The following is an 18,416-nucleotide window of genomic DNA, read 5'->3' as shown; positions in this document are numbered from 1 at the left end:
AGGAAAGTGTCACGCCAATGGATCATGTTTTGTTTTGGTCATGTTATGTTTTGTTTTTTGGACTTCCTTGTTTTTTTTTGTTACCATGACAACTCATTAATTTTCACCTGGTCCTCATGTCACGCCCCGGTCCTCAGCCCTCAGACCTGGTTGTAATGATCTTACTTATTATTTACACCACGGTTACCTGATGGTCAGTCTGGCAACTTTACCTCCGTATTCCTCAACCCTTTTATGCCAAGCCATGCTGTTTCCCTCATGCTCATGTCACAGTAACTTTTTGGTTTTGTTATGTCACAGTTGTTTAGTTTTTTGTATATAGTCATGCCATTGTGCTGTTTTTGTTTTCATTAGTCTAGTTTGTTCTCCGCCATTGTGCGCGCCATTTGTTTACCTTTTTGTAGTTTTGTTAGAATGTAAATAAAAATGTACCTTCATTCACGCCTGGCTCGTGCCAATCATCCTTTGCTTAGAAGAAACAATCCACGTCCAAGTCCATGTTTGACAAAAGTTGTTCTTAAATTATTTATGTGTTGTAGTTTATTAATTGTTTTCAGTTATGTAACAACAGCAATACTTCTCACAGTTTTATCTCAGTGTGTTTGTGTTTTGCTGAGAATAAGATAAATGTTCACTTTTATGATCATGATTTACAGTGCTACCTCAACTTACACCCATATTGCGGATAATTTCTGTCTTTAATACAAAATGTTTTTTTTTTTTTTATTATTCGCATTTGAATTATGTGAACTGAAATATTTCACATCAAATTATGCTGACAATTTCATTAAAAAAAAGATTTGGTGACAAAATGATTTTGTTTAAAAATCCAGAGTTTAAAAATGTGTACAAAAAACAAATTCATGTGTTTAAAAATTCAGTGTTTGATTATGCAGTATATAAAAAAAAATCAGTGTATAAAAATGTTGTATAAAAAAATTCAGTGCTGAAGAATTGTAGAAAAATTTGCTGCCTCAAGAAGCAAGAAATTGAATGAAAACTGAAGCAATCGAACCTGTCTCAGAACCAGCCAATGAGGTGCCAAGTTTGAAGTCACGTGACACGGTTACCGAGGCTACCTTGGCGTAATACAACATAATAAACATTTTCATACCAGCCTGCTGGATATTTTCAAACTATAGAAATGATTCCAATGGTCAGATATGCCCTTTTGACTGACATACTGTATGGGTTACTATAGTAACCATAGGAAGCTCTGCTCCATGCAGACGAGAGTGGGCGGGGCTTGTTTACACAGCAACAAGCCTGAGATGCAAGTGTCAGGCGGAGGCAGAGTTCTACAACAAAGTTCTGCAGAACAGTAATATTATATCGACAATGTGGATGGTTTTATACTCTTTTATTCTTTTTATTTCGCCGGGTTTGTTGCATCTTTGTTGTTTTCGCCCGATTATAAAAGATGTCGATCAAGGAGGTGGTCTGCAGTAGAGGAAACGTTCATACAGTATATTCACAATTTTCAGTGTTTTATTGTCCATCGTTAATATTGTAAATCCCACATTCTGTATTTTCATATACATTCTGAGTGTCTTATTTAGTTAAAAAAATGAAAATGTAATTTAGTTTTTGACATGGTCTGATAACATTTTTAGTATTAGTCATTATCGTGTGATCAGCTTTTATGCTTTTTTTTCGGAAACTTTGGATTTCCTGACAAATGCACATCAACCTCCACTGTTAAAAATGTTCATAAAAAGGAATCCATGCACATTCAGTAGTCAGTAGACTACATGGCCTGTGGCGTGTAGTGCTGCATTTTCTGCCTCTTTGTAAGACCCGTGTAACTTTAAACGTGACACCTAATTGGCTGGTTCTGAGACAGTATCGATTGCTTCCGTTTTAATTTTCCGGAAATGGCCGAAAGGGACAAGCGGTAGAAAATGGATGGATGAAGGAATGGATCTTGGATTTTGAAGCAGCATATTTTTTCTTGCACTGAATTATTTTTACACTGAATTTATAAACACTGTATTTTTAAAACTGTGAGTTTTTCAAACACTGAATTTTTATACACTGAGTTTTTAAACACTGAAATTTTAAACACTGTATTTCAAAACACAGAATTTTTTAAACACACGCATTTTGCTAAAAAAAAATTTTCCATGAAATTGTCAGCATAATTTGATGTAAAATGATTCTGTTCACAAAATTCAAACGCAAACAATTAATTTACATTAAAAAAAAACAACGTAAAAAATTACAACAAAAAAGAAGTTTTTTGTGATAAAGACACAAATTAACGTCCAAAGTTCCACGACAAAGTTCGTAACTCAAAAAACTTGTTTTTCAAATCAGCCACGCTCATTGAAATTAATTTAAATCAATTTAAACCGTGCATGGCCCGTCCGAAAACACCACACTCTTAATACCGTATTTCATTGAATTGCCACCAGGGAGATAATTAATTTAAAACCTCTTCTCACTCCTGCGCTTACCAGAGGCATGCGGTAAAAGTAAGCATGCGCTAATTATTTTAAAACCTCTTCTCACATTGAGTGTGATGTAAGCTTGGACCTTAAATCCTACTGAATAGCTTTTAATCTTCTTCCCTTTATGCAATTTCAAATTATCGATATTGAAATCAGCCTCCTCCATTTTGAAAATGATGACAGGGGAAGTGTCACTCGTGACGTCACGAGTTTGACCAGGCGGTAATACTAAGCATGCGCTAATTATTGGTATGTAAACGTAACATTATGGTAAGAGTCATTCAAATAACTATAAAATATAGAACATGCTATACGTTTACCAAACAATCTGTCACTCCTAATCGATAAATCCGATGAAATCTTCTTCCTCGATGTCGCTTCTAAACAACTCTGCCAACTCCAAAGGTATGTGCCACTTCTTCTTGTCGTTTTTTGCTACATATTTCACTACGTCCATCTTGTAATCTGCAGTAAATGATTTCCTTTTTGGTACAATTTTTGTTCAGCTCTTATCAATTTTTATAAGTTACCGCCAACGATAAAATTATCCATTTTAATAGCTACGGCAGTAGCATATAGCATATCGCAGTTAGCATTCCATGACCCACAATGCACTTCTGCCATGACCCTGCCCCGTCAAATTCTTATTGGTTGACATGTGTGTGACGATTGCTGACATTTTCTTCGTCTCTTCCGCAAATGAGATAAATAATATTATTTTATATTTTACGGTAATGTGTTAATAATTTCACACATAAGTTGCTCCGTAGTATATGTCGCACCCCCGGCCAAACTATTAAATACACTCAGACTTATAGTCCGAAAAATACGGTAAGTGTATTCTCACTAATAACAAGTGCACTTTTCTTGGTAGAAAAAAAAAGACCTTTTTGCTCAATATGTTGAAAAATATTCTTAAATAAAGTAAATGCCAGTGCCATTATCTTGACATAATGACATGCGCTCGGCATCATGATTTTTTTCTTTCATGCTTTAAGTAAGAAATTATTCATTTAAAAAAGTAGTTTTATACTTGTGAGCAGAGGTGGGTATTAACGCGCTACATTTACTCCGTTACATCTACTCGAGTAACTTTTGGGATGAATTGTACTTCTAAGAGTAGTTTTAATGCAACATACTTTTACTTTTACTTGAGTATATTTATAGAGAAGAAACGCTACTTTTACTCCGCTCCATTCATCTACATTCAACTGGCTACTCGCTACTGATTTTTATCGATCTGTTAATGCACGCTTTGTTTGTTTTGGTTTGTCAGAAAGACCTTCAAAGTAGGATCCATCACATGCCTGCGTTTCACCAATCAAATGCAGTCACTGGTGACGTTTGACTCCGTTTCACCAATCAAATGCAGTCACTGGTGACGTTTGACTCCGTTTCACCAATCAAACAGGCGGTCACATGATTAACTGCACATTTTTATTTATGTTTTATTAACCTTTATTTATAAATTTCAACATTTACAAACAGTTGAAAATAATAATCAAAGTAAGTACAAAAACAGTATAAGAACCGTACAAAACAGCGCCAGGGGGTTGTCAATCCAAAGTAACTAAAATAGAATGCAAAAAAATATATATATATAAAATTAAAAAAAGTGCAAAGCCATAGGCTCACTCAATCTCAGTAAATAACTTAAATTTGGAACACAGCATCATCATTTTCACAGCTTTTTGGTTGTTAGAGGTAGAGTGTTTTAATGTGGAATTCTAAATCTTTTTTAAAGGCATAAAAAACACGTCGGGTATTGAGAAACTTACATTTATGAATATAAAACTTAGCCAATAGTATAATGAGGTTGCAAAGGTAAAATTCATTTTCAAATTTTTTTTCAATACAGTGTAAAACCAAATATTTATTACTTAATATATATTATTGTTTTAGTTGCTTAAGAGATATTCCTGGCTCTGAATTTGTTCATTGCTATTTTTATGTTTTTGTGCATTACTTGTTGCCGTCATCATTAAACGAACAGGTTACTCATCAGTTTTTCAGTACTTGAGTAGTTTTTTCACAACATACGTTTTACTTTTCCTCAAGTAAATATTTGGGTGACTATTCCTTACTTTTACTTCAGTAATACATCTCTAAAGTAACAGTACTCTTACTTGAGTACAATTTCTGGCCACTCTACCCACCATGTTGTGAGTGTTGATGACACAGCTTTGCAACAATTTCAAGCATCTTTTACTCAATATAGGTCATCAAATCTCAGCAACAAGCTGTAATATCTTACTGAGATCATTTAGGACCAAAACCCTTAAAACAAGTAAAACACTCTCACATAAAATCTGCTTAGTGAGAATAATTATCTTATCAGACAGAAAATAAGCATAAATCACCCTTATTTGAGATATTTAATCTTACTTAGATTTTAGTTTTTGCAGTGTATCAGTGACTATAAGCAAGACACCTCTCTTCAAGGACACTCTGCATTGAGTTCTTCAAAGCCCGCTTGCTTTACTTAATATAATATGTATTTGTCCCTGATTCTTACAGTGTCATATATAATTCAGCTTGCTCTCTTTGACACACACACACACCTTGCTTAGATCAAGGTGTCTGCTCATTATAATAGATGTGAGCAGCTGTTGTGCGCTCTGGTGACTCTTATTGTATCTGCCACAATAAAGGACTCGCACACAAATGGAAAGTAGAGCGAGCTCACCTCCCACTCCATGCAGATCATTTTGGCAGATTGTTTCTTTACTCCTGTATTTTGTCCACGTAGATTACAGAACTACGTCTATTACAGGTATTTGACGTGTTGACGTGGGTCGTGATCCTGATGCCGAAAGTGCAGAAAGGCTTCAATTGATATATTAATTGTCGCATACTGGTAAATGGGCTTCCCGTCCCAGTAGAACCCTCCAGGTAAACCATTAAAAGACATTTTTTTCTCACCATGTGACTATTGACTCATTCAGAATCATTTGCCACTAAGAACAAATGTTCTTCAACTGAAGGCTACGACGCCTATGTTCAATACGATCAAATCCCTTGAAGTTAAATTTTCTGACCCGATGGTTTCTCACAGAACTACAATCTAGGGCAGGAGTAGGGAACCTATGGCTCTAGAGACAGATGTGGCTCTTTTAATGACTGCAGCTGGCTCTCAGATAAATCTTAGCTGACATTGCTTAAAACAATAAGTAAGGAATAATTTCGCTGGTAATCACAGTGTCAAAAATAACAATCAAATATAAAACATTCTCATGCATTTTCATCCATCCATACATCCGGTTTCTACCGCACCTGTTCAAGAAGTCTTAGGAATGGTGAGAAGTATTTTATTTATTGTTGGTTAGCCTCAGAATAACAATGTTATTTAAATGAATAAGACTTATCATACTCTAGACATGCTGGTCTTTCTTAAAAATGCATGCATGTAGTTGTATTCAGTGTTAAAAAAAAAAAATATATATATATGTCTCTCACGGAAATACTTTAAAAAATATTTGGCTTGTATGGCTCTCTCAGCCAAAAAGGTTCCCGACCCCTGATCTAGGGACTTACTGATCAATCAGCCACTGATCAGTATCGGACAATTTTCATGAAAAAGTATGTGATCTTTTAATGCCAATCACAAACGCTGATCCCCTCTGCCCGATACTGTATTTATTCTGAGTATACCTATGAGAAGTACCAGTCCGCCACCACCCTCTCAGGAAATATGTCCCTGGATACAAGAGGACTTTGAATGACCAATGGAAGACCCTGTAACGACTTGGTATCGGATTGATATCCAAATTTGTGGTATTATCCAAAACGAATGTAAAGTATCAAACAACAGAAGATTAAATTAATTTTACATTTTAACAGAAGTGTAGATAGAACACGTTAAAAGAGAAAGTAAGCAGATATCAACAGTAAATGAACAAGTAGATTAATAATTTATTTTCTACCACTTGTTCTTAATAATTTTGACAAAATAATAGAATGGAAAATGTCAAAATATGTTATTATTGCATATGTCAGCAGACTGATTAGGAGCCTTTGTTTGTTTACTTACTACAAAAAGACAAGTTGTCTAGTATGTTTGTCATGACGAGGGGTTTTTCGCAACTTACCGCGGGGTTTGTTCTCCCGGAATGCAAACGGACTACTCTGGACCAGGCGTGAAGGTAGGAACATATTTAATTAACTGACTCAAAAGTGAAAACAAAAAGGGCGCACAAGGCGAAGGCAAATCTTAACGTAGGATACAAAAACTAACACTTAGACAAAAACTATGGACATGAAACAAAACTTGCTGACTGTGGCATGAATAAACAAAATTTACTGGGCAAGGCATCAGACAAACAATACAGAGCATGAATCTATGGCTTGAAGGGCGGTCTAAATAGTCTCATGATTAGAGCCAGGTGAGCGTCCGAACACCAGCGGCAGGTGAAAATCATAAGTCACCATGGCAACCAAAACAAAAAAAGAGTGCACCAAAAAATAGGAACTAATGGAGTTCAAAGCAACTGAAAATAACACAAACATAAACCAGACCACCGAACATAACAATGTTCACTATTTTAACAGTCTGTTTGGTTCGCTTCGCCTTTGGTCTGGATGACACGCTGTCGAATATTTCCAAAAACAATTTGAAATGTGGACTTGTCAGACCACAGAACACTTTTCCACTTTGCATCAGTCCATCTTAGATGATCTCGGGCCCAGAGAAGCCGGCGGCGTTTCTGGATGTTGTTGATAAATGGCTTTCGCTTTGCATAGTAGAGCTTTAAATTGCACTTACAGATGTAGCGACAAACTGTATTTATTGACAGTGGTTTTCTGAGGTGTTCCTGAGCCCATGTGGTGATATCCTTTTGAGATTGATGTCGGTTTTTGATACAGTGCCGTCTGAGGGATCGAAGGTCATTCAATGTTGGTTTCCGGCCACGTGGAGTGATTTCTCCAGATTCACTGAACCTTTTGATGATAGTATGGACCGTAGATGTTGAAATCCCTAAATTTCTTGCAAATGCACTTTGAGAAACGTTCTTAAACTGTTTTGACTATTTGCTCACGCAGTTGTGGACAAAGGGGTGTACCTCGCCCCTTTTTGCTTGAGAAAGACCGAGCATTTTTTGGGAAGCTGTTTTTATACCCAATCATGGCACCCACCTGTTCCAAATTAGCCTGCACACCTGTGGGATGTTCCGAATAAGTCTTTGATGAGCATTCCTCAACTTTATCAGTGTTTATTGCCACCTTTCCCAACTTCTTTGTCATGTGTTGCTGGCATAAAATTCTAAAGTTAATCATTATTTGCAAAAAAAAAAATGTTTATCAGTTTGAACATCAAATATGGGTTGAAAATGAATATGGGTTGAAAATGATTCACAAATCATTATATTCCGTTTATATTTACATTTAACACAATTTCCCAACTCATATGGAAACGGGGTTTGTATACTGAATTTGAGTTATTACAATTTAGTAGCTTTTCAAAGGTGGAGCAATTAGGTTGTGATAATTTTTTTTTTGACACCAATCCCACCTTCCTGCAATTTCAGCTCTAATATCACATTAAATAGACAGCAATAATTAAAAAAAAATATATTTAATTATGTCTGTTAAGTAAACAAACTGGGATGCAAGCTTCTTATTTACTTGGCACTGCGCAGTACCTTGATGCAGACCCCGAGAACGCGAGTTCAAATGATATCTATCTTGCCTCGTTCTACTCTGCATAATCAAGCTCAGTTAAACATCTGTGCGAGAGTCTCATACTTCATTAATTGGGCTCATGAGAACTATCCGGCATCTTGTCTGCGAGGTGTTAAAATGATCCTTTTGTCCCACTGCACTGGTTTTCATTTGCTCGAAGCAATCACCTTCAGATAACAGTCATATCTCAAAGATAACACGATTAACTTATAAATGAGCCTGCACAAAATCGCAATTTTAGTCTCTGTGATCAAATTAAATCCACATTTTACTCGGTGTGCGTGGAAAATCTGGATCATTTGTCCCAGGTTCATCCTTTGTCCCCCAATGTCTCGTTTGTCGTATTATTTTGGCTGAAACAGTGCAATACACTGCTATCATACACAGTATGTATGATGTTACTGTACTGTGCACACATTGTCCTCTGGATAATTGTGTATGTGGTGTGAAACAAGGCACTTGGGGAATGTCATACAGTACCTACCTGTTCATGAAAGCAACAGCCATCACTCATTTTTCTTTTATAGGATCCGCTCCATGTTTAATTTATGACTCAGCGCTCCGTGTAACTTAAAGCAATTACAAGCCATGAGTGCGTTATATATGCAGACTGTCTCTTTTAGCGTGACATTATGCCAAGTATTTAAACATTTGCCATCCTATTCAGACTTTTATTACTAGATTGCACAGTACAGTACATATTCCGTACAATTGACCACTGAAAGGCAACACCCGAATAAGTTTTTCAACTTATGTCCACGTTAATCAATTCCTGTTGCTCAGAGAATAGACTTTAAAACAGCTCTGCTTGTGTACAAGACTTTTCATAGTCTTGTGTCAAGTACATCTATGACATGTTAGAACATGGGTTTCAAACTCTGGCCCGCCGTGTATTATCATTTGGCCCTTGAGGCAATATCTAATTAACATTAGCGCTGGCCTGCCGGTGTTATTCAACGGTGGTGCCACTGTAACACCGCGTTCACCGCTAATACTTATACTTGCCAACCCTCCTGATTTTCCCGGGAGACTCCCAAAGTGCAGTGTCCCTCCCAAAAAAATCTCCCGGAAGAACCATTCTTCCGAATTTCTCCCGATTTCCACCTGGACAAATATATTGGGGGCGGTGCTAAAGGGCATTGCCTTTAGCGTTCTCTACAACCTGTCGTCACGTCCGCTTTTCCTCCATACAAACAGCGTGCCGGTCCAGTCACATAATATTTAAGGCTTTTGCACACACTTAAGTGAATGCAAGGCATACTTGGTCAACAGCCATACATGTCACACTGAGGGTGGCCGTATAAACAAGTTTAACACTGTTACAAATATGCGCCACACTGTGAACCCACACAAACAAGAATGACAAACACATTTCGGGAGAACATCCACACCGTAACACAACAGAACAAATACCCAGAACCCCTTGCAGCACTAACTCTTCTGGGACGCTACAATATACACCCCTGCTACCACCAAAACCTGACTCCCTAGCTTGTTCAATATTCAATGCAAAACTTGTTTGGGTCCCTATTAAAAGGTTAATTTGTTCAACCTTGGCCAGCGGCTTTGTTCAGTTTTAAATTTTGGCCCACTCTGTATTTGAGTTTGACACCCCTTTGTTAGAACCATATAAACCATCTCAGGTTCTGAGAATCTTAGAGAGTGGTCTCCTGCTGGTGCTCAGAGTCAGGTTCAAACATGGCGAGACTGCATTTTAGTTTTACGCTCCTAAAATCTGAAATAGTTTTCCTATTGACAGTAAAAAGTTGTTCTCGCAAGTAATGGATATGAATCAAATTGGCGGCATAGCTCGGTTGGTAGAGTGGCCGTGTCAGCAACTTGAGGGTTGCAGGTTCGATTCCCGCTTGTGCCATCCTAGTTACTGCCGTTGTGTCCTTGGGCAAGACACTTTACCCACCTGCTCCCAGTGCCACCCACACTGGTTTAAATGTAACTTAGATATTGGGTGTCACTATGTAATGCGCTTTGAGTCACTTGAGAAAAGCGCTATATAAATATAATTCACTTCACACTTCACTTCACAAATCATTACTAAGCATGCATCACTATAACTCTTGTCTCCTACTACTCTCAAGACTCATCACATCACGCCGCAACTTATTTAGATTTTTGTTTTTGTTTTCCTGTGTGTAGTGTTTTAGTTCCTGTGTTTTGGTGGCTTTTCCTGTTTTGTTGGTATTTTCCTGTGGCAGTTTCATTTCTTCCCTGAGCACTATTCCCCACACCTGCTTTGTTTTAGCAAATAAGAATATTTATGTTGTTGCTATCCTTCTTTGTGGGGACATTGTTGATTGTCTTATCATGTTCGGATGTACTTTGTGGACGCCTTCTCTGCTCCACACGCTGTAAGTCTTTGCTGTCGTCCAGCATTCTGTTTTTGTTTACTTTGTAGCCAGTTCAGTTTTAGTTTCATTCTGCATAGCCTTCCCTAAGCTTCAATGCCTTTTATCAGCGGCATTTGCCTTATGTTTCTTTTTGGTTGAAGCGTTAAATACCTTTTGACCTGCATGCTGGCTCCCGCTGTCGTCTGCATATTGTGATCACGGCGAAGCAATTAGCTACCTGCTGCCACCTACACATATGGAAGAGTATTACACGGTTACTCTAAGCCAGGGGTGTCAAACTCAAATACAGAGTGGGCCAAAATTCTAGACTGAACAAAGTCGCGGGCCAAAGTTGAACAACTTAACCTTTTAATAGGGACCCAAACAAGTTTTGCATTGAATATTGAACAAGCAAGACTTATATAACTTTATAGTGACATGCAAAATCGAGTTTTCTTGGTAGCGGGGGTGTACATTGTAGCGTCCCGGAAGAGTTAGTGCTGCAACGGGTTCTGGGTATTTGTTCTGCTGTATTTATGTTGTGTTACGGTGCGGATGTTCTCACGAAATGTGTTTGTCATTCTTGTTTGGTGTGGGTTCACAGTGTGGTGTAACAGTGTTAAAGTTGTTTATACGGCCACCCTCAGTGTGACCTGTATGGCTGTTGACCAAGTATGCATGCATTCACTTGTGTGTGTGTAGAAGCCACATATATCACGTGACTGGGCCGGCACGCTGGAGGAAAAGCGGACGTGACGACAGGTTGTAGAGGGTGCTAAAAGCAGTACCTTTAAGGCACGCCCCCAATATTGTTGTCCAGTTGGAAATTCGAGAGAATGGTTGCTTCGGGAGATTTTCGGGGGGGGCACTGAAATTCGTGATTCTACGGGAAAGATCGGGAGGGTTGGCAAGTATGAGAATTAGCGTTGAATGCGGTGATACAGCGGCACTGCCACTGTATAATACCGACGGGCCAGCTCTAATGTTAATTTATTATTGCCTCAAGGGCCAAATGAAATTACACGGCGGACCAAATTTGGCTCGCGGGCCAGAGTTTGACACCCATGCTCCAAGCTTTAGACAGCACAGACACTCAACAACGGCACATAATTTGCGTATTATTATTACCGGTTTGTTATAAAATATTTTAACCCAATTAGGTGAAATTACATTGTGGAGGGGGGGTGGCCTGCAGGCCTGCAGCGAAGTGGATTGTGCCAGGACCGGCCTTGAAGTCAGCGACAGGTGCGTAGATGGCCCAGTTTGGGCCAACTACACACTGGTCATGGAGGTCACTCTGTTTAAGCAGTAGCCGGGGAAGAGAGGTAGTGGGAGCTGGCGTGAGAGCGAGAGCGTGCCTATCACACCCACAAAAGAATATTGCTGGAAAGCAACAAACAGACTTTGAGTGAAAAATAAAACTATATTAAACCTTTGAACGGATTAGCAGGGAGATGCTTGGTGGTCTGGAGGACCCACTGGAAGGTGACTTCCACAGACATCATCTCCCACGGCACACCAGACTGTATCTCACGGCACAACGCGGCACAGCGGTTGAAAAACACTGGCATAAACCAACCGTCTCGATCGGAATTAAATTTTGATCGGAATGTGTGTGATCGGGTCAGAATATTCCAAATGGCATGTTTACATTAAGTATTTTTTATTCTGGTGAGGCTTTTAATCTGATTAAATGTGTCCATGTGTACATAGCTACTGAAGTATTATGTAAGAAGGATAATGCATTATATACTAATCTAAAAATATTAATATTTTTCACAATATTAGAATTCGTATTGTCAGGTGGAATAAGGTCATTTGAAGAGGTGTTTTTGGAGGTAGAGAGGGAGTTCAGATTATAAATGTGGTGAGTAAAGCATTTCTGGAGAAACCATTGTGGTTAAATGCGGTGTGATATACAAAAGGGGATCATGAGAATGTATTGTCCTCCAGATGCACATGAATGCAGATATATTGGACACGCACAAAAACATCAATAGGAACAAAAACTGTGTTCCACCCAAGCCCCCATGACCAGTTGTTCGATGCCGGGGTCTGCCAGAGGGCATGCAATCTGAAGGGGCTGTGAATCCGGAATCCCATGCGGCCGTCCATTGATTTATGTCATTGTTGCATTTTCAGGCCCTTCAAAAGGTCACCTTGTGTGTCTCTACTCTGCATTGCTATGCCGCTCCTACTTTTGTACACAATTAATTAGCTTCTACGTTCTCTTTGCCTTCTGTATTCTCTCCAGAAACCCCACGTACAGTATACAAGGGCCCTGATCGATTAAGACTAGGGGTGTAACGGTACAAAAAAATTTCGCTTTGGAACGTACCTCGGTTTAGAGGTCACAGTTCGGTTCATTTTCGGTGCAGTAAGAAAAAAACAAAATATACATTTTTTGGTCATTTATTTACCAAATTTGTAAACAATGGCTTTATCCTTTTAACATTGGGAACACTATAATAATTCTGCCCATATTAATCAACATTAAATTGCCTCAAATTGTTGCTCAGATTAAATAAAATGACAGAACTTTTCTTCTACATATAAAAAGTGCAACATTAAACAGTTTCAAGTCAACTCCATCCATCCATCCATCTTCTTCCGTTTATCCGAGGTCGGGTCGTGGGGGCAGCAGCCTAAGCAGGGAAGCCCAGACTTCCCTCTCCCCAGCCACTTTGTCTAGCTCTTCCCGGGGGATCCCGAGGCGTTCCCAGGCCAGCCGGGAGACATAGTCTACCCAACATGTCCTGGGTCTTCCCTGTGGCCTCCTACCGGTTGGACGTGCCCTAAACACCTCCCTGACCAGATGCCCGAACCACCTCATCTGGCTCCTCTCGATGTGGAGGAGCAGCGGCTTTACATTGAGTTCCTCCTGGATGGCAGAGCTTCTCACCCTATCTCTAAGGGAGAGCCCCGCCACACGGCGGAGGAAACTCATTCCGGCCGCTTGTACCCGTGATCTTGTCCTTTCGGTCATGACCAAAAGCTCATGACCATAGGTGAGGATGGGAACCTAGCTCGACCGGTAAATTGAGAGCTTTGCCTTCCGGCTCCGCTCCTTCTTCACCACAATGGATTGGTACAACGTCCGCATTACTGAAGACGCCGCACCAATCCGCCTGTCGATCTCACGATCCACTCTTCCCTCACTCATGAACAAGACTCAGAGGAGTCAACTCATCATGCTTAATTTATCACAGCATTTGGGAAGCCTGTAGTTGATTTTTTTATGTAAATGGTATATTTTTATGAACATGTGATAGCAGGGACCCTGCCATTCAAAGCTTTTCTGTCCGTAAAACACACACACACACACACACACGCACGCACGCACACACACACCACAAAATAAGCTAACGTTACGCTAAAAGCTAATTAGCCATCACCTCAAGCCAGTACTGCGAGCGATCTGAGCTGCAGTTTAAGTTTCTAGAAGGTCAACGGACTCATAGTGATGTTACTAGCAGTTGACAGAGAGGTGTTTATTATCATTTGGGGAGAGTACGCGACCTTATGCTCACCTGCTAAACACCTATCTGCTCGACGCTGAAGCATTTACTACATGCGCTCTAAATACGCACTGCTGATTGGCTGTTACCGCTATGTATGCAACCAATAAGATGGTTGTGTGGGTGGGACAATGCCGGGTGCTGAGACAGAGGCAGAAGAAGCAAAGCAGCTTGTTAAGACTTTAGCTTAGAAACTCTTTCGGTATACCCCCGTACCGAAACGGTTCAATACAAATACACATTTTCTTTTTCTAAACATGTGCAATGTAGGGTTGTACGATATACCAGTATTAGTATAGTATGTGGTACTATACCGCCTCTGAAAAGTACCAGTCCACCATTGTCGTCATGTCGTGTCACTGCTGGTTAATGAGCAGACGAGCATGTTCGGCGGCACACAATCACCGAGTACATACAAGCAGAAAAAGTGTGTAGACAGAAAAGGGAGTACGGACACATTTTGGCTTTAAAAACTAACGATAAAGGTGAAGTTATAACACTGAAACGCCCAGCGTAAGAGGTGCTTTAAGACATGGCTAGCTAGCTAGTGGCTAAAGTCCAGCCCCAGTTGGCAGTGTTTTAGCTATTTCTAAATCACTAATCTTCGCCTCCATGGCGACAAATAAAGTACGTTTCTTACAAGTATCGTCCCTGCAGGTCGAGGAATAGCTAAACATGTTTCACTACACACCCTAGCTCATCGGCGTCAAAATGTAAACAAACGCCATTGGTGGATCTACACCTAAAATCCACTGTAATGATACCAAGTACAGTAACTTATCTAGTCGATACTACTATAATTAATTATGTTTTCTTTCGGGTTTTTTTTTAAAGTATATTTTTTTATAAACAAATGTCCCTGGAAACAAGAGGACTTTGAATATGACCAATTAGGTGAATTGTAACGATTTGGTATCGGACTGATACCCAAATTTGTGGTGTCATCCAAAACTAATGTAAAGTATTAAACAACAGAAGAATAAGTGATTATTACATATTAACAGAAGTGTATATAGAACGTGTTAAAAGACAAAGTGAGCAGATTTTAACAGTAAATGAACAAGTAGCTTAATAATTCATTTTCTACCACTTGTCCTTAATAATTTTGACAAAATAATAGAATGATAAATGACACAATATGTTACTGCTTACGTCAGCAGACTAAATTAGGAGCCTTTGTTTGTTTACTTTCTACTAAAAGACAAATTGCCTTGTATGTTCACTATTTAATTTAAGGTCAAACTTGCAATAAAAAACATATGTTTAAAGGACTGTAAGATTTTTTGTTTTAGAATAAAGCCAATAATGCAATTTTTCATGGTCCCCTTTATTTAGAAAAGTATCGAAAAGTATCAAAATAATTTTGGTACCGGTACCAGTACCAAAATATTGGTATCGGGACTAGGGTTGTCCCGATCGATATTTGGAACGGATCGGCCGCCGATATTTGCAAAAAAAAATGCGTATCGGCAAGGCATGGGAAAATGCCGATCCAGATCCAGTTTTTTTTCAAATCCGGTGCATGTTTTCCAACGCACCGATTTAAATAATATATTCCACTCTTCTGCTACTCCCTACGCTCCGTTCCGCATTTTCCAGCACACCTTCAACACATCCACAGATCGGCCATGTGAATTAAAAGTTACGGTAAAAATGTCAGCTGTGTGGGATTATTTTACCCTACAAAACGAAAAAGATGAAGAGGTGGAGTGCAAAACATGCCACAATAAAGTCAAGCGTTGTGGTAAAGTTGTAAGACATTTTAATGACTGTTGAGAGTGAGAGGCTTTTTAGCACTCATCATAGATGAACACAGGAGCAGGCTGGCACATGAGCTTCTTGAAGTGCTCGTCTTTGTTAGAAAGAATCTCCCCATTATGCCCCTGACTGGGGCAAACAATTGAAGGTAGTGTGTGGATATATTTTTATTTATTTATTTTTTAAAGTATATACTTGTTCAAGAGCAAGTATTGATGCTGAGTTAAATACATTTTATCCCACTCAGGTTGTTTGTGTGTGTTTTGCTTTTTTAATAATGTTTACAGCATTATTTGCACTTTATACTGTTCTTTTTTTACTGTTTAATGATGCCATTTCTGTTTGTCATGTGTAATTTTTGACATTTTGTGTTTATCCTTGAATACCAACTATTGTGTATTATTCAAACTCACCTAATTCAGCTGGCTAGTTGTTATCAAGAGTACTAAAATCCTTTTCAGCATGAATCTGACAACTAAGTAGGCTAAATAACTTTAAACTTTAATACATGCTCGGATAGGCCAGTATCGGCCAGTATCGGTATCGGATCGGAAGTGCAAAAACAATATCGGTATCGGATGGGAAGTGCAAAAACCTGGATCGGGACATTCCTAATCGGGACAACACTAGTTCAATTGGTGCTGCCGTTATTCTTTAAGTGTCAGAGCAAGCTGTCATTTAGTGATGCTACAGAGTGTACCACCAAAAAGTCAACATTGAAGGATTTTTATTCAGGCAACAGTTTGTCATGGCATTAAAAAAAAAAGTAGCAGTAAGTCCAGCCAGATATTGTTGTCACTCAGGATGTCAGCGCAAGGTTTTATTTTGGTACTTTCTGCAGTCCGCTTCTAATCCCTGTCTCACTCCTGTCCCTCCTGCACAGAGTCTCTAGAACCCACCTATCAACAGCTACAAAAGATGAAGCTGGACAAGAGTCCTTTTGTGGTGGTGTCTGTGATCGGCCAGGAGCTGCTGACGGCGGGCCACCACACAGCCTCCGTTGTAGTTCTGGAAGCAGCTTTGAAGATCGGCACGTGCAGCCTCAAGTTACGTGGCTCTGTCTTCTCGGCCCTCAGCAGCGCCCAATGGTCCCTGGGCAACACCGAGAAGAGCACTGGCTACATGCAGCAAGACCTGGAGGTGGCCAAAACCTTAGGTACGTGGGTAGCACGCCGATGGAGGGATCACACTTTTGATCGTCAAATAATAAATGTCATTAGTGTTTGTTTTACAAACTCTGTTTCCATATGAGTTGGGAAATTGTGTTAGATGTAAATATAAACAGAATACAATGATTTGCAAATCCTTTTCAACCCATATTCAGTTGAATATGCTACAAAGACAACATATTTGATGTTCAAACTGATAAACATTTTTTTTTTGCAAATAATCATTAACTTTACAATTAATGCTGAAAGGTACATACAGGTTTTGGAACAACATATGCTGCCATCTAAGCGCCGTCTTTTTCATGGACGCCCCTGCTTATTTCAGCAAGACAATGCCAAGCCACATTCAGCACATGTTACAACAGTGTGGCTTCGTAAAAAAAAGAGTGCGGGTACTTTCCTGGCCCGCCTGCAGTCCAGACCTGTCTCCCATCGGAAATGTGTGGCACATTATGAAGCGTAAAATACGATAGCGGAGACCCCGGACTGTTGAACGACTGAAGCTCTACATAAAACAAGAATGGGAAAGAATTCCACTTTAAAAGCTCAACAATTATTTTCCTTAGTTACAAAACATTTATTGAGTGTTGTTAAAAGAAAAGGTGATGTAACACAGTGGTGAACATGCCCTTTCCCAACTACTTTGGCACGTGTTGCAGCCATGAAATTCCAAGTTAATTATTATTTGCAAAAAAATATATAGGTGTATGAGTTTGAACCTCAAATATCTTGTCTTTGTAGTGCATTCAATTGAGTGTGGGTTGAAAAGGATTTGCAAATCATTGTATTCCGTTTATATTTACATCTAACACAATTTCCCAACTCATATGGAAACGGGGTTTGTACATTTGCATTCACAGTATTTGGCTAATTTGCTACCAGACATTTTGTTTCATGAGGGCGTCAAGGAAGTAGAAGACGAGACAAACTGTTTAGACTTTACCTCTTCGTAATAAGGCTAACTAAATGGACACAATTAAATGGACATGCAGTCAGGGGAAATCAAATCAGTGTCAACTAAACGAGTAAACTACATTGCTCTTGCCCGACAAGCAGCCAGTCAGTCGCCCATGGTGGGTTTAATGCACCTTTTTTTAACCTCACTCTTATACAGACAGGTGGACAATTGTGGCGTTATGATGCTCTGTCAAGATAGTGCTCAAAACTGCTTTAATGACACAATCCATGTTAATTCTCATGGCATTCAATCAATTACAACTAGAATGTTCAATTTGTTTTAAAGGGGTCTCCATTTAAAACACTTCATCGTGGTCTACAGTAACAGGCATGTGATTTTTACGTCTATAGTCGGAAATCCAGCTTTTTTTATCTCTGTAAAAATATAAAAACATATTTTTCGTTTTCCTTAGTTTTTTCCAACCTACAATGTGTCTTAAAATCTTGATCCGTCTCTTTGCCATATCTGCCAACAACCATGGTTTTACATTAAAAATGATTACCTTAAAAATCGAAGCTACGTAGCGTAGCAACTCCACG

The 18,416-nt window shown here is 39.1% G+C and overlaps 1 protein-coding gene across 3 annotated transcripts in view; it reads left to right on the top strand.

Annotated features, from left to right (window-relative positions):
- The window catches only part of LOC133556628 (tetratricopeptide repeat protein 28-like), a 655,127-nt gene that overhangs the window by 420,829 nt on the left and 215,882 nt on the right, over positions 1 to 18,416 (top strand). For all 3 annotated transcript variants that reach the window (XM_061906744.1, XM_061906745.1, XM_061906746.1), the window contains one exon: positions 16,634 to 16,906. In XM_061906744.1, coding sequence (XP_061762728.1) covers positions 16,634 to 16,906 — 273 coding nt within the window. The remainder of the gene's footprint in view (positions 1 to 16,633; positions 16,907 to 18,416) is intronic.

Source organism: Nerophis ophidion, linkage group LG07 (assembly GCF_033978795.1).
Source record: "Nerophis ophidion isolate RoL-2023_Sa linkage group LG07, RoL_Noph_v1.0, whole genome shotgun sequence".
NCBI lineage: Eukaryota > Metazoa > Chordata > Actinopteri > Syngnathiformes > Syngnathidae > Nerophis > Nerophis ophidion.
Note: the sequence above shows the minus strand (reverse complement) of the source record. Positions and strands in the feature narration are given on the sequence as shown.